General features: G+C 52.2%; 1 protein-coding gene across 1 annotated transcript in view; it reads right to left on the bottom strand.

Annotated features, from left to right (window-relative positions):
- The window catches only part of CLIP2 (CAP-Gly domain containing linker protein 2), a gene marked incomplete at both ends in the record, with an annotated part of 58,490 nt that overhangs the window by 11,518 nt on the left and 30,210 nt on the right, over window positions 1-16,762 (bottom strand). Inside the window, 5 exons of the mRNA XM_080703879.1 lie at window positions 1,305-1,461; window positions 2,394-2,477; window positions 5,308-5,365; window positions 7,601-8,536; window positions 10,944-11,048. Of these exons, the coding sequence (XP_080560005.1) occupies window positions 1,305-1,461; window positions 2,394-2,477; window positions 5,308-5,365; window positions 7,601-8,536; window positions 10,944-11,048 (1,340 nt within the window). The remainder of the gene's footprint in view (window positions 1-1,304; window positions 1,462-2,393; window positions 2,478-5,307; window positions 5,366-7,600; window positions 8,537-10,943; window positions 11,049-16,762) is intronic.

Raw genomic sequence — 16,762 nt, 5'->3', positions numbered from 1 at the left:
AATGCTGGGATTGTACAAGCGTGCACCACCGCGCCCGGCCTTGTTGTTGTTGTTATTATTATTTGCAGTACTGGGGATGGAACCCAGGGGCATTCTACCTCCAAGCTACACCCAGCCCTATTTTTTATTCTTTATTTTGAAACAGGGTCTCACTGAGTTGCAAAGGGCCTCACTAAATAGCTGAGACTAGCTGCAAACTGTGATCCTCTGGTCTCAGCCTCCCAAATGCTGGGATTACAAGTGTGTGCCACCATGCCTGGCTTATTGTCGTCGTCGTTGTTATTGTTATTATTATTATTATTATTATTATTATTATTATTATTATTATTTGTGTGTGTGTGTATGTGGTGCTGGGGATGGAACCCAGGGGCAGTTTACCTCTGAGTTAAACTCCCACTCCTATTTTATCTTTTATTTTGGAACAAAATGTCACTAAATTGCTGAGGCTGGTTGTGAACCTGCAACCCTCCTGTCTCAGCCTCATAAGTACTGGGATTACAGGCATGCACCATCATGCTGGCTAAACATCTACTTTTTATCAAAGGCATATTATTTACATTACATACAACTGGCTTATTATTACTGTTATTATTTATGGTATGGAGGATTGAATCCAGGGATGTCCTGCCTCTGAGGCCAGTATACAGTAACTTAGTGAGACCCTGTTTCAAAATAAAAAATTAACCCAGGCATGGTGGCACACACCTGTAATCGCAGTACTTGGGAGGCTGAGACACGAGGATTATGGGCTCGATGATAGTTGAGCAAGTAGTGAGGCTTTCATCAACCTAGTGAGACCCTGTTTCCAAATAAGAAATAAAATTGGGCTGGGGGTATAGCTCAAAGGTAGAATGCCTCTGGGTTCAATTCCTAGTGCCATAGACAAAAATAAAAATAAAAAGGGCTGGGGATACAGTTTGGAGGTAGAATGCCCTTGGGTTCAATCCTTAGTACCACATATAAAAAAAACCTTAAAATTTCTGTTTTAATTTCTAATAGGGTAAATACAGAATAAACAACAGATCCCTGGGGAAGCACAATAATTTTGTGGTGTTGAGTTTAAAGGGGTCCCTGAAACCCAAAAAGTCAGGGAGGCATTCATCTTTCCTTTGACTGTGTTTGGAGATCTGTGTTAAGGATTTGAGGCTATGTCTGTACTTGGTAGAGAACGCAGTGACCACTGTGGATCCAGCTGCCTGTCCCCGGGTCCCTCCCTCCCTCCGTGTCTGGGGAAGATTGGCTAACGCTGGGTGGAGCGAGGGCCGGGGCGGGAGGGAGGTCACGCGTGGCCCAGGATGACTCACCGCTCCTTCCGCAGCAGCTCCTGGCTGATGAGGACCAGCTGGCCCGAGGCATCGTGGGTCTTCCGGTTCATGGCCTCCAGCTCCGCCTCCAGGCGCCGCTTCTCCTTCAGGAGCGAGTCCATCTTCTTCTCCCCAGACTTGTACTTGCTCTCCAGCGCTGGGGATGGCCGGCAGGGAAAGGAGGGACCGGGTTGGGATCCTCTAGGAATTCACTCCCAGGGGCCCAGGTCTGGGTGCTGGTTTTCTCGGGTGGGGGGTGATGGTGACAGTTCATGGAGTAGTTTCAGAAGCGCCAGGGTCTCCGAGGTCCTCGGAGGTCGGGGAGGACACGCCAAGCTGAGACCCGTAAAGCCAGGCAAATGTGGCGGGGACTGGGGTGGGAACCATCCCCCAGGAGGGGCATTGTCCGAGGGCCACCACCGCAGGGATTCTGGTAGAGGGAAGCAGGGCCTGCTTGCCACGCAGTCATGTGACCCCCACCTCTCCTGACCCCCGCCTTTCCCTGGCTGCCCTCTTTTTTGTGGTGCTGGGGATTGAACTAGGGGCATTCTACTTCTGAGCTACATCCCCAGGCCAATTTCATTTTTTATTTGGAAACAGGGTCTCACTAAGTTGCTGAAGGTCTTGCTAAGTTGCTGAGGCTGGCTTTGAACCTGCGATCCTCCTGTCACAGCCTCCCAAGTTCTGAGATGACAGGCATGAGCCACCACGCCTGGCCTGCCCCCTCTCTGTGTCTCATTCTGGCTGTCAACAGCATCCCTTCCCCAATCCTGCAATCATTCTAGTTTCTCCTGAGGGCCAGGGGCAGGTAGACTGTGTCTGAGTGCCCTGTAAGACACTAACATCTTTAGGACCAGAGAAAAGAGAGAACTTGGGGGTGGGGGAAATGCAAGGAATTTAGCTCTGGTTCTGAGCCCTCCCCTTCCCTAATTCTCTTCAGCCCACTGGCTGCTACCTCAGGGCACGTCTGGGCAGGTGAGCTGGCCGGGCTGCCATCTCCTTAGAGCGGAGTGGAGGGTCTCCTGAGTCACCCAGCTCTGTGCCTCACGGCCTGGGGCCCCGCAGCGGCCCTGCGGGAGGGAGACTTACCACTTACTTGGGCCCTGAGTAGCTCAGTCTGCAATGTCAAGGCTGCCACCTCCTTGTCCCTCTTGTTGAGCTTGTCCTGCAGGCCTAGGGAAGGAAGGGAGAGAGAAGCCCTCAACACTCCAGTGCCAATGGCGTGGGCCAGCGGGTAAGTGGGTGGCCCTCCTCTCAAGACCCTATTAGGGAGGGCACTTGGTCATCGAGTTAAAACAAGGGCGGCCACGTCACCGGTCACCTGAGTTCCATGATGGCTGGTCTCACAAAACCAAAGAAGATGAGCATGGAAAGTGCCTGGAAACACACTGGCTGTACCTACGTTTACTATTACTACTACTTTTTTTGTGTGTGTGTGGTACTGGGGATGGAACCCAGGGGCATTCTACCTCTGAGCTCCACCCCCAGGTCTATTTTTTATTCTTTATTTTGAAACAGGGTCTTGCTGAGTTGCAAAGGGCCTCACTAGGTAGTAGCTGAGGCTGTCTGCGAACTGAGATCCTTCTGTCTAGCCTCCTAAATGTTAGGATTACAAGCATGCGCCACCACGCCCGGCTCACTACTATTACTTCTTCTCATTCTTCTTCTTCTTATTTTTTGAGGCACTGGGAATGGAACCCAGGAACATTCTACCTCTGAGCTACACCCCTGGTCCTATTTTTTTATTCTTTATTTTGAAACAGGGTCTGAGGTGCAGAGGGTCTCACTAATTAGCTGAGGCTGGCCATAAACCTGCAGAGATAGAATGCATCTAGGTTCCATCCCCAGTACCATGAACAAACAAACAAACACACACAGAATTAGCACTTGGCCTAGAAGTCCACTCCTAGGTAAGCGGCCCAAAGAACTGAAGGCAGGTACTCAGCACGCATGTGCACACCCGTGTTCATGGCAGCACCGATCTCCACGGTCAAAGGGTGGGAACCAAGCCGAGTGTGGCGGCGCAGGCTTGTAATCCCAGTACTTGGGAGGCTGAGACAGGAGGATCCGGATTCACGGCCAGCCTCGGCTATTTAGTGAGGCCCTCTGCAACTTGGTGAGACCCTGTTTCAAAATAAAGAATTTAAAAAATTGGGCTAGGGGTGTAGCTCAGAGGTGGAATGCCCTTGGGTTCAATCCCCAGCACCACCAAAAAAAAAAAAAAAAAAAAAAAAAAAGTGGGAACCAAGCGCCCTCCAACAGAGGAATGGATAAGCAAGGCAAGCCACATCCACGCAATGGGGTATTATTTGGCCATGGGAAGGAGTGAAGTGCTGGGCTGGGGGTGTGGCTCTGTGGAAGTGTGCTTGGCCAGCCTGAGTGAGGCCCTGAGTTCCATCCCCAGCACCAAGAATACCAATAACAAAACGGACAGTCCTTAGCAGGAAACTGGCTGAATGCAAGACAGCACCTCCACACAAGGGGGCACTCTGCACAGGAGAAAAGAATGTACTGTGCGTTGGGGACCGTCTCTGAGACAGTGTTAAGTGGAAAAAAGAACAGGCCTGATCGGATTGGGAGGCCTGGCACCACTGGGTTACCCAGCCGCCGGCACGTGCAGAAAGGCCCTCTGCAGAGGCAGCAGACACTGCACCATGTCACACCGGTGGGGAGGGGCCCTTGAACGTATGCCCTTTGAACCATCCCAGCTTCACTCCTAGTTTTAAAAATTAAGTTAAGCCGGGAGTGGTGGCACGTGCTTTCAATCCCAGCATTTGGGAGGCTGAGACAGGAGGATCCGCGTTCTCAGCCAGCCTCAGCTAGTGAGACACTTTGCAACTCGGTGAGACCCTGTTTCAAAATAAAGAATAAAAACTAGGGCTGGGCATGTGGCTCGGAGTTAGAATATCCCTGGGTTCAATCCCCAGTACCACCAATAATTAATTAATTAATTAATTAAAATCTTGTTGGTCTTTTTATTGTTATAACCTTGAATTTATAAGTTAACATAGAGCATGCTTATAATCCTAGCACTTGGGAGGCTGAGAAAGAGACAGGAAGATTGCAGGTTTGTGGCCAGTTCCATCCACACTACTGAAAAAAACAAACAAACAAAAAAAAGATTTAAAAAATTTAAAAGATTTAAAAAGTAAAACCAAACAAAAGTAAAAAGTACTGCTGGGAGCCATGGTGCATGCCTGTGATCCCAGTACTTGGGAGACTGAGGCTAGAGGGTCTCAGGTTCAAGGCTAGCCTCAGCAACTTAGCCAGTCCCTATTTCAAAATTTAAAAGGAGCTGGACGTGGTGGCTCATGCTTGTAATCCTAGCATTCGGGAGGCTGAGACTAGAGGATTGCAGTTCGTGGACAGTCTCAGCTACTTAGTGAGGCCCTCTGCAACTCAGTGAGACCCGGTTTCAAAATAAAGAATAAAAAACAGGACAGGGGGTGTAGCTTGGAGGTTGAATGCCCCTGGGTTCCATCCCCAGACCCACAAAAACAAAACAAACAAACAAACAAACAAAAAATTAAAAAGGGAGCCAGGCATGGCAGTGCATGCTTGTAATCCCAGTACTTGGGAGGCTGAGATTGGAGAATCACAGTTTTGAGGCCAGGCTCAGCAACTTACTGAGGCCCTTTGCATAGTGAGACCCTGTTTCCAAATAAAAATAAAATAGGGCTGGGGATGTCGCTCAGAGGCAGAACATGTATGGGTTTAATCCTCAGTATCCCCCACCCCTGCAAATTTAAAAAGGGCCTTGGTGTGTATCTCAGTGGTAGAACACCCCTGGGTTCAACCTCCAAAGCAATAAATCAACAAACCAAACCAGTACTGAAGTGCATGGCACCCTGCCCGCCGACTAGCTGCCGCCCCCTCCTCCAGGCTTGAAGAACAGAGGATGCAACTCTCACTATGCAGCAGAACAGATTGCAGCCTGGCCAGAGGGTGGCCCCAGCCAGCCTTCCCCCTCTGCCCAGGGTCCCCTGACCCAGAGGCCACTCACCTTCCACGGTCTCCTTCATTCTGATTTTCTCCTCCGAAAGGTCGTTGGACTCGATCATCTGAAAGGAGAGTCCTGTCAAGGGCTGCGGCCCCTCCTGGGCCGCCCACGTGCACCCTGCACACTCGGACAGCCCTGGCAACAGAGAGGCTCCCGCTGCTCCCAGTCCCCTGGTGATGGCTTGTGCAGCAGCCTCTGCATGGACCCTTCCTTAATCGCGGTGGAGATGTGTCCTGGGGATCTATTTCCATCATCTCCCAGAGACAAGACCCCTGCCAACCTCCCCCATGGAACAAGCACTGGCCGCCATACCCAGGGCCGGCTCCTGGAGGGGCTTCAATAAATGCTAGTTCCCTTCTACTACTTTGTTTAAATCCAGAAGCCAAAAACGTTGATTAAAGGAAAAAAAGTATATCAGAGACCAAGGGCGCCCTGCCGCTTCCTGGCAGAGGCTTCCTGTGCTGCTGCTCGTCCTCTGAGCCTGCGGTCGACCAGAGTCTGGGACTGCAGACCAGGTAGCAGAGCTGAGAAGACTGTCACCTCCATCAGCCTGCCCCTCCTACTTCTGTTCAGACATCCGAAGCCCTGCTTTTAGCCCAATTAGTTATGATTAATTAAGCCCCCCCCCTTTTTTTTTTTTTTTTTGCGGTACTGGGGATGGAACCCAGGGGCATTCTACCTCTGAGCTACACACTCAGCCCTATTTTAACTGATTTTATTTTTATTTTTTTGCAGTAGTGGGGATAGAACTCAGGGGCATTCTACCTCCGAGCTACACCCTCAGCCCTCTTTTTTTATTCTCTTTATTTTTTTATTTTTTATTTTTTTTTTATTCTCTTTTGAAACAGGGCCTCACTGAGTTGTAGAGGGTCTCACTAAGTAGCAGCTAAGGCTATCCATGAACTGTGATCCTCCTGTTTCAGCCTCCCAAATGCTGGGATTAGGAGCACGTGCCACCACACCTGGCTTTTTTATTCTTTTTTTAAAACAGGGTCTAAACTGCCAAGGGCCTCAGTAAGTAACTGAGGCTGCTGGAACCTGGGATCCTCCTGTCTCAGGCTCCCAAGTACTGGGATTTACAAGCGTGCACCACCACGCCCAGCCTCCAGGTCTATTTTTGCTGACCTAGGAGCTAACGTGGAGTGGGTAATGTGGGGCCATGCACAGATGCGGTGCCCAGGGCCACTCAGAAGGCCCCTCCTGGCCTCAATGGAGTGGACACAGCTGTCTGGTTACCGCTGCCCCTGAGAGGGGCTGGAGGACATGCTCTGCTAAAGGAAGAAGAGTCAGACATTTGGAGATTTCTAGGTTTGAAACAAGACGGATCTTGGTGGCAGAGGCCTCTCTGGGGCCGCCCCGTTCAAGGGACCCACACACTCTGGGGAAGGGGCTGGTCACTGTGCGGGGCCTTGTTAGGACGGGCAGGCAGGGCACCAGGGTGGGCGAGGCCTCCTCCCACACACAGGCCTGCTCCACAGCGCCAGGCCTGAGGGCCTTGATGGTGGAACAGGGATCCCCAGGAGCCTGCACAACAGAACAGGACATGTTGGGGTGAAGTGGGAGCTGGGAAGGGACCTGTGCTCCATGATACGCACCTCTCCAGACCTGCTCTGTGAGGAATCCAGCAGGGTCACTCAGACCACCTGGGTCCCCACCATCACCAAGGCCGCCCACCCTTCTTCTGTGTGTGTGGTACTGGGGACTGAACGCTGGGGTGTTCTACCTCTGAGCTACACCCCCAACCCTATTTCATTTTTTATTTGGAAACAGGGTCTAAGTTAAAGAGGGTTTTGCTAAGTCGCTGAGGCTGTCCTTGATCCTACAACCCTATCATTTCAGCCTCCCAAGTACTGGAATTACAGGCCTGCACCACCATGCCCAGCAAGGCCATCACTCTTCTTCTTCTTTTTTTTTTTTTTAGTATTGGGCTTGAATCCAGGGGCATTCTACCTCCAAGCTACACACCAAGCCCTAATTTATTTTTATTTGGAAACAGGGTCTTGCTTGGTTGATAAGAGTTTGACTACGTGGTGAGGCTGCCCTCAAACCTGCAATCTTCCTGTCTCAGCCTCTCAACTACTGGGATCACAGTTGGGCACCACCACGCCTGGCTTGGCCATCACCTTTCTAGTGAAGGAAGGCGAGGCTCCCCCTCTGAGCCAAGTGTCTCCCAATCCCCCCTGGGATGCTCCTGGGATACAGGAGTGCTACCTAGGCTGGCAAACAGATGTCCACACACACCCAGGCCCTCCCCAGCTGGGCCCCGTCCCCGCCCGGCAGGAGTGGCAGCGCCTACGTGGGTGTGCTGGGCAGAGCACCGGGACTCCACGGCCTGGAGTCTGTTCTCAGCAACCAGGAGCTTCTCCCGCAGCTGCTCAGCCTCCTGCTTGCTCTGGGCTTCTGCCCGCTGCAGCAGCTCATAGTCCAGCATCTTTTTTTCGGCCAGCGAGATCTGTTCCTTGAGGAACTCGATGGCCTGCGCCTGGCCGCGGTACTCCACGTCCAGCCTCTCGAGCTCCTGCACACGCAGCTCGGCGTCACGGCACTGGTCCTGGGCCTCCTGCAGCTGCAGCCGGTGCTGGCCGGCCTGAGCCTCCAGCTGGGCGCACCACTGCTGCTGCAGCCCGGCCAGCTCCTCCTGGGCCTCCTGCAGCTTCTGCCGCAGCCCCTCCTTCTCCTTCACATGCACGGCAGTCTCCAGGTCATGTTTGGCCCGCAGGTTGCCCAGCTCCAGCTGATGCTCCATCTTGATGCCTTCCATTACGGCCTTTAGCTCCCCGATCTCCTTCTGCTGGGCGCCTGGGCCCGAGTTCAGCGTGGCCTTGAGGTCCTCCAGGGACTTCTGGTGGTCCGAGGCCAGCGAGTCCAGCTTGGACTTCCAGTTGTCCATGAGCCCCATGTTCTCGCTGGTGGCCTGCTGCACCTTGTCCTTGAGGGCGGCCACCTCCTGCGTATACTTCTCGTTGGCCGCCCGCAGCTTCTCCACCTCGGCCTGGTAGGCCTTCAGGGTCTTCTCGTACTTTTCCCGCAGCGCCCCGCTCTCCCGCTGGCGCTCCTGACTGGCTGACAGCAGCCGCTCCCGCAGCCGCAGGGCCTCGGCGGCCTCGGGGTGGTCGGCGGGCGGCGGGCCCGAGTGCAGCAGGCATTGCTGCAGCTCCTCGATCTCACCACGCCGGAGGGTCAGCTCCTCTTCCAGCTGTAGCACCCGTGACTTCTCGGCCACCGTGGTCAGCTACAGGGAGAGAGACGGGGTCGGTGGGCCAGTTAGGGGGCCAGGGACAAGACAACCCCAACCGGAGAAGGTGAGGGAGCCCACTCCAACTGGGGTGCTGGCTATACTCAGAGGCCCTACTGTACCCCCAGTGATGTGAGAACTACAGGCCCCATTTGTCCAAGTGGCTTGGGACAAATGGGGTAAAATTTAATACCTGTTTGAGGTTATGGCTTTCTTTTCTCTTTTTTTGGCACTGGAGATTGAACCCAGGGGTATTCTACCTCCATGCTAAACCCCCAGGCCTTTTAATTTTTTTAATTTTTTATGTTTGCGGGTCTGGAGATGGAACCCAGGGGCATTTGACCTCCGAGCTACACCCCCTGCCCTATTTTTTTTTTATTCTTTATTTTGAAACCAGGTCTCACTGAGTTGCAGAGGGCCTAAGTAGTAGCTGAGGCTGTCCGCGAACTGCGATCCTCCGGTCTCAGCCTCACAAATGCTGGGATTACAAGCGTGTGCCACCACGCCCGGCTCCCCCAGCCCTTTTAAAAAAATGTTTATTTTGAAGCAAGGTCTCATGAAGTTGCTGCGAGTCTTGCTAAACTGCTAAGGCTGTTCTTGAAACTGCAATCCTCCTGTCTTAGCCTCCTAGGTACGGGGTTATAGGTGTGCACCATCCACACACCTGGCTAGGTTACAGCTTTCTTAAAGCCCTTTTTTGGGGGGGAGCACCGAGGATTGAATCAGGGGCATTCTACCTTCAAGCTATACCACCAGTCCTTTTATTTTATTTTATTTTTTAATTTTGAAACGGTCTTGCTAAGTTACCGAAGGTCTCATTAAATTGCTGAGGCTGGCTTCAAACTTGTGATCCTCTTGTCTAGCCTACCAAGAACTGAGGTTACAGGCGGGTCCCACCATGACTGGCTAACTTTGTTTTTCTTTAAAGTGCTGGGGATTGAACTTAGGGTACTTTACCACTGAGCTACATCCTCAACACTTTTTACTTTATTTTGAGACAGGGTCTCACAAAATTGCCCAGGCAGGTCTCAAACTTTTAATCTTCCTGCCTTAGCCTCCCAAGTAGCTGGGATTCAGGCCTGTATGAATGCCTAGCAAAGCTAATATTATTTCTCAAGGGCACAGGCCAGGTGAATTTTGCATTATATTACTGCAGAGAGGCCCAGGCAGAAAGGGTCTGATTGACAGAGGAGCTGGTTGAACGAGGTGGCCAAAGAAGTGCTGCTTTCAAGCCTTAAAACAACAAAAAATTAAAGCTCCCAGACCTGTCAGAGGCTCCATCCTCCACAAAACCACCTCAATCACAGTTGATCTAGAAATGATACTTTTTTTTTATGGTACTGGGGTTCCTGGGAACCCTTCTACCTCCGGGCTACACTCCCAGACCTATTTTATATTTTTTATTTGGAAACCACACCTGGGGAAATGATACATTTTACAGTTTCAAATCTTTTACAAACTTAAAAAATTCTGAAGGTCCTTTGGTGCAAAGAACCTGTTTTTGTTTTGTAATCTGATTGAAACCTAGATCAAGGTACCTGGGCCTGGGGGACCTCAGCCCCATCCACTGCTGGTGAGGCGGGTTTCTGCATGCAGCCTACAAGCATGTAGTGCGTGAGCACGTGTGGTCTCTGAGCAATGGCCAGTGTGTGCAAAAAGACCCCCGTGTGTCTCCAGATGTCCACGCTCGTGTGCACGTGTCCTCGTGCACTGTGGCCAACATGCAGACACTGGCCCTATAGGCTCCGACCCTCACCCTGTCTGGAAGGTGGCCTCCCTCCCCATCTCTGCTCACCGCCTGGCTGGCCTCTCCCCAGGAGAGCTGCCCTGGGTCACCCAGCCATTGGATGTGCTGACTGCACAGGGTGCCGACCTCAGAGCCCTGGAGGGGCCAGCCAGGCCTGGAATGTGGGACACAGTACCATGAGCTGGGACTCACTCCCATGTAGACCTTTCCTGGGGCTCCCCAACCCAGCCAGACCCTGGGGCTGGCACAGTCCCATCCCCTGGGAGTACCCCCACTTTTCCAAAGCTCCATCACATTCTCAGCCAAGATCTATCAGTCCTGGTCTTTCTGCAACCATGTCTATGACCTTGGGGGTTAGAAAAACCTGGATCTGCAGACCCTAACGTGTCTCCTCTTCCACAGCCCCACTGTGACACACAGGGGTCTTAAGGTCTCAGCTACGGAGGCCAGAAGCTGGGAGCAAAGTCCTAGGGGACTGGCCCCCTCCCCAGGAAGCCTCGCCTGAGCATGGAGCTATACACATTTCCAAACGCTACCTCCCTCCTAGAAGGGAATATCAAAGAAAAAAGAGTGGTGACAGTAGCCAAAGACAGAGTAAATAATTAAACAGAGAAGCCGAAGGGGCACCAAGGGCATGGGCGGCGGCGGGCGCGTTACCCTGTTGTCCGCTAATTCTCTGAGCAGCCGCTCGGCCTGCGCCTTCTCCAGTAGCAGGCTCTGCTCCAGCTCCCCAATGCGCGCGTGCTCCAGCTGCGTCTGGGTCTGCTCCACCCAGCAGGGATAGGGCAGGGAGAAGGGATGCGGGGAAGGGATATAGGGAAGGGGAAGCCGGAGAAAGAGAGAGGGAGGGAGAGAGAGAGAGAGGGAGAGAGAAACAGAGAGAAAGAGGAGTCATCTTTTGTGAATAAGACAGGGAGAGCAGGTTGATGAGCCAGAATCGCTATGGGAAAGAGAGGAGGTCCAGGGAGCTGGGGGAAGTCCTAGCACCCACCCCTCCCCGAGGCCTGGCAGGGTGGGTTTTATGGGGAGAGGTCTATGGTGACCCTCCCTCGCTGGCCCTGCTGGGACTGGCAATGGGCACCCAGGATCCCCTGCCACCCCTAGGTAGCCCTTGCTCTTTAGGGTCCTCCTGCCTGCTCCCCAGAGGGGCCCAGCCTCTCCTTGCTGCCCATCAGGGGCCTGCGGGCTGGGTCTCAGCTTAGGCACACAGGATCCTGGACATCAGAGGCCCTGAAGAAGGCCAACAAACGGATGATCCCGGGATCCCAACCCGCAAGGCCTGTGCTAAAGGAGAACCGAGGACAAGTCCGCGCCCTCTGGATTCTCTTGGCCTAACTTTGGTGGGGGCTGGGCTGTGCCTCCCACCCCCCAGGGCCCCGTGGAGGATGACTGGCCTCCAGAAAGTACAAGAGCACTTTTGTCCCAGCCTCACAACACCCGCTTCATACGCTAACAAAGCCCAACATTCTCAGCCTGGCCACACTGGCATTTCAACTGCCCATGACGGATCTCCAGAGAGGAGCAGGGAGGGCAAGAATACTTGTCCCAGGGAGCCAGTGTGGAAAACAAGTTCATCCTGGGGAGAGGCGAGAGGGTGCTGCTTCTAGAAGATGCAGGTTAAAGCAGAGTGGCAGCGCTGAAGAGGCAGGCCTTAGCAAAATCACAGGCGTTAAGCCTAGCCCCGCCCCAGCTGATGGTGTGAACCGAGACCACCCATCTGAGAAGAAGCACGCTAGACCCATGGGTTCCATGTCTGTAGATTCCACCAACCTTAGGCTTAAATATAAATAAATAAATATATATATATATATATATATATATATATATAAACAAAAGCCTGTGACTATTTTGAACACATACAGATTTTTTTCTTATTACTCTAAATAATATGGTATAACTATTTACCTAACATCTACATTGTATCAGGTATTATAAACTGTCTAGAGATGATTTGAGTGCACATAGGAAGCCAGGCATGGAGGCATGGTGGCACATACTTGTGCGCCCAGTACTTGGGAGGCTGAAGTGAAGAAGTGCAGCCTTGAGACCAGCTTCAGTGATTTAGGTCCTCTGCAACTTAGTTTCAAAACAAAAAATAAGATGGGGCTAGAGGTGTAGCTTAGAGGTAGAATGCCCCTGGGTTTAATCCCCAGTGCTACAAAAAAAAAAAAAAAAAAAGGGAAGTGGGTACAGTGGTGCACACCTATAATCTCAGTAACTTGGGGGACTAAGGATCATAGGTTGGAGGGGAGCCTCAGCAAGGAAAGAGTCTCAACAATCTAATAAGACACTGTTTCAAAACAAAAACAATAAAAAGAGCTGGGCGGCTCAGAGGGACACTGCTTCTGGGTTCAATCCTCAGTACCACACACACACAAAAAGAGTGCATGGAGGATGTGCATGGTTCTGTGCAATAGGCCATTTATACAAGGGACTTGGACCATCCAAGGATTTGGGTATCTGGGGCTGGGGAGGGTCCTGGAGCCAACCTTCCTTGGACATAGAGGGACTACTGTGCTATTCTTGTAATTCATTAGCAAAGACATTTATATCCTTTGTCCTAAAATCTTCTTTCTTTTGCTGGGGGGTGGGGAGGGAGTACTGGGGATTGAATCCAAGGGTATTCTACCTCCAAGCTACAACCCCAGCCCTTTTTATTTTTTGTTTGGCAACAGGGTCTCACTAAGTTGCTGAGGCTGTCCTCAAACCCCCGCTTCAGCCTCCCAAGTACTGGGATCATGGGCGTGCATCACCGTGCATGGCTGATCTTATTTCTTGAATTTCCTATGGGAACAAACAAAGCTCTAGATGACTGAAAAACAAAACCCTCATACTGAGAGGAGAGGGAGCACTCCAGAGAGAGAGAAAGCCTGGTCTCAGAGTCACCCAGCAACATCAGCAGTGAAGCTCCGAACGGACCCTCTGCTTCCTACAACTGTGCTCTCCCCTGTCAGCCACACAGATCTGCAACTGCAGAGCAGCCAGGGCTCCTGAGGTGGGGAGAGGGGCTCCCCTTTTCCCTGTCCCAATTCAAACCCTGAATACTCACTGGGACCTGGCCTACACTTCTTGGCTGGTGGCTTTTTCTTCTCACGTACACAGTGTCCACCCAACCCCCAGAGCATGGAGAAACCCACTGTCTGGGGATGCATCTCAGGTAACCAAGAACTTGTTCTGTCTCTCTCTTCTTTTCCTTCTTTCATACTAGGGAATGAACCCAGGGGCATTCTACCTTTGAGCTACACTCCCAGGCCTTTTCATATTGAAACAATGTCTCCCTAAATTGCTGTGGGTCTAACTTGCTGGGACTACCTTTGAATTTATAAGCTTCCTGTCTCCCAAATACTGGGATTATAGGGGGTGTCACCATACCCGGCCTTAATTTGAAACAGAGTCTTGCTATATTGTTAAGGGCCTAAGTTGCTGAGGCTGGCCGGAAACTTTGATCCTCTTGTCTCGGCCTCCCATATACTAACTACAATAACAGGTGTGTGCCACCACGCCGGGCTCAAGGGGCCGATATTCTAAAGAAAAGTTGTAAACAATAAATAGAGGGTGTAGGCAATTCTGGACTGTGACTGGGGCTATGAACAGAGCCAGGAAGGTAGAGAAAATTGGGTGAAGGTCCCAAAGAGAAGAGATGCAATTTACTGTGAGACCTGGAGGGGATGGAGCCCCTGTGGGGGAAGAGGGTTTGGGGGCAGGAGAAAGTGTATGATCTAAAGCAGAGGGCACGGCTCGGGCGCTCTAGGAACAGAGGAGCCCAGCCCAGGGTAACCAAGAGGCCAACAGGGGAGTGAGGCAGGCTCTCTGCAGGCCCCCCTTCAGAGCCTGGAGCTATCCAGCACCACACAGTGTGAGCAGGGAAGGGGCAGGATCTGCGAGTCACATTGAGGTCTGGGATTTGAGAGGGGGTCACGGGTGGGCCAAGAATAGCTGCAAGTGACGGCTACGGGGAGGTCACGATGCCGTCCCCTCTACTTCTATGTGGGCTTAAAATTTTCCAACATTAAAAATTTAAATAGATATTTAAAACAAGATGGCTCTGGCAGAGAAGAGACAATGGAGGAGCAAAGAAGAGGGGCCAGGTAGGGGCTGGTGCAGAGGTTCATGAGGTATCAGGGCCAGCCCGTGAGGCAGCTGTGGGGATGGGGGTGATTTGGGGACAAAGTCAAGGGGTGGGGGAAAGAAAAGATTCAGGATGAATTTCAGCAGTGGGGCCTGGGCAAATGTGTGGACTATGGAGACAGTTTTTTAAATTTTATTTATTTTTTGTGGCACTAGGGATGGAATCCACAGGTGTTCTATCTTCAAGCCACACCCCCAGCCCTATTTTATTTTGTTTTGAAACAGGGCCTTACTAGGTTGCAGAGGGCCTCATTAAGTTGCTGAGGCTGGCCTTGAACCTGTGATCCTCCTGTCTCAGCCCCCCAAGTACTAGGATTACAGGTGTGGAACACCCTGCCAAGCACGGAGCTATTTCTGAGATGAGAACAGTAAGGGTGGTGGTGTTGGGACCAAGTGGGGAGAAGAGGGCAAAATACTAGGAGATTTGGTTTGGATGAGTTTTGTTTGGGGTGCTATGTCGGGGTGAATAATGTCCCTAAATGACATGCCTGCTTTGCATCTCAGAATGGGATCTTGTTTGGCATTGAATCTGTGCACGTGACAAGATGAGGGCACGCTGGGTCTGGGTGGGCCCTAAGCCCCATGTGAGTGTCCTCCCAAGGCCACGAGAATAGATGCAGGGAGCACAAGTAGTGGCTGCCAGGCAGGGCTGGAGTGATGTAGCTACGAGCTGAGGGGCACAGGGAGCTGCCAGCAATCCTGCTAGATGCTGGAGAGAGGATCAGAACAGATTCTCCCTCGGAGCCTCCAAAGGCAGCCAGCCCCGCACACCAACGCCTTGATTTTGCACCGCAGGCCTCCAGGGCAGTGAGAACGGACATGTGTGTTGTTACCAGCCACCCAGTCGTGGTGACTTATTTTTTTTACAGCCCAGGGGTTTCTTACTCTTTATTGGCAGGGCCCATCCAGGGCATCCGAGGCCAGAGGCTGGGTGCTCCCAGGGTGGGCATGGACCAGAGGCATGGACCAGACAGGCCAGCACTCAGAGGTCAGGGAGAAGGACCTGCCAGTTCAAGTGGCTGAGAAGTCGGGAGGGGGCTCCTGGTGTAGCCAGGGGAGGGAGGACAGAAGAGGAAATGACAATCATGAGCAGCTCAGACAAGTTCTGCTACGAGGACAGGCAGAGAGATGGGGTACCACAGCACGGTGGGACTGGAAGTCAAGAAGGAAGGGGTTCTGGTTTTTAATTTTGACTTTTAAGCTAAGTGTGGTGGTGCATGCCTGTAATTTCAGTCTTGGGAGGCTGAGGCTGTGAGACAGGAAGATCACAGGTTCAAAGCCAGCCTCAGCAACTTGGTGAGGCCCTCAGCAACTTAGACCCTTTTTAAAATAAAAAGGGCTAGAGACGTAGCTTGGAGGTATAACGCCCCTGGGTTCAATGCCCAGTACCAAAAGAAAGAAAAAAGGGTGGCAGTGTGTTGGCCTTTGGATCAATTTGACTCCTGGCTGTCATGAATATGGTCACAATTTGGCTTGCACAATAAAAGCAGTCAAAAAGGGATTCTACAGCCCTTCCTACCTGTCTGTCCCACCCCCTGCCTCTCCCAGCAAGGCCCAGTTGGATCTGGGGTGGACACCTGATCTAGAGTCAGCCAGCCCATTGGCTAGCCTGTGACCAATTAGATTCTTTCATGAGGATAACTGGTGAGTGATGGGCTGGGCCAGCAGAAGGGAGTCAGGTGCAGTAAAGGCCAAGAGACAGGGAGAGAGAGAGAGACAGGCGGGCAGCCTGGCAGCCTGACCTGAGACACAGAGAAGAGGGAGGGTCCTGAGGGAGCTCCGGAGGATGGCTTGGCTCCTGGAGCTGTCTGAGGCTTCAGTTCCCTGGACTGACTGGCCTTGAGGGCTGTGGATTTCTCAGAGCCATTCAGTACATCCCTGGAGGCTGGAGCCGGCAAGCCCAGGCATTTTATCTAGAAGCCCTCCCCTGCCCCTGCATATTAGCTGCCCACTTGTCCCTTTGGCTATGAGCAAAACATCATCAAAACAGCCTGGTGCGGGCCGAGGCTCTCGCTGGGCCGAGGCTCTCCCTGGGTCCTGGATGCCCCTTTTTAAGCTCTGCAGCGAAACCTGCCCCAACAGAAGCAGCTGGCAGGGACCCTCGGCTAAGCACACAGCCCCCTCCCCGGCTGTCCCCAGCCAGGGCGGTCCAGGTGCGGGACACCCATAGGCATTCTCCTGCTGGTGGGAAACTGGAAGTTATCGGCAGGAGTCTTAATATAGCTCTTTTACATCCTCATCTGTGACTTCTGATTTGAGCTCAGAAACGATCCACTGCGGTGGTTCCCAAAATGCAGTCTACAGTGGGCATCACCTGGGGGCTGGGAAATACAGAAACTGGGGTCGCA

Source organism: Muscardinus avellanarius (genome assembly GCF_963383645.1).
Source record: "Muscardinus avellanarius genome assembly, chromosome: 10".
Classification (NCBI taxonomy): domain Eukaryota; kingdom Metazoa; phylum Chordata; class Mammalia; order Rodentia; family Gliridae; genus Muscardinus; species Muscardinus avellanarius.
This window is presented reverse-complemented; position numbering and strand designations above follow the sequence as displayed.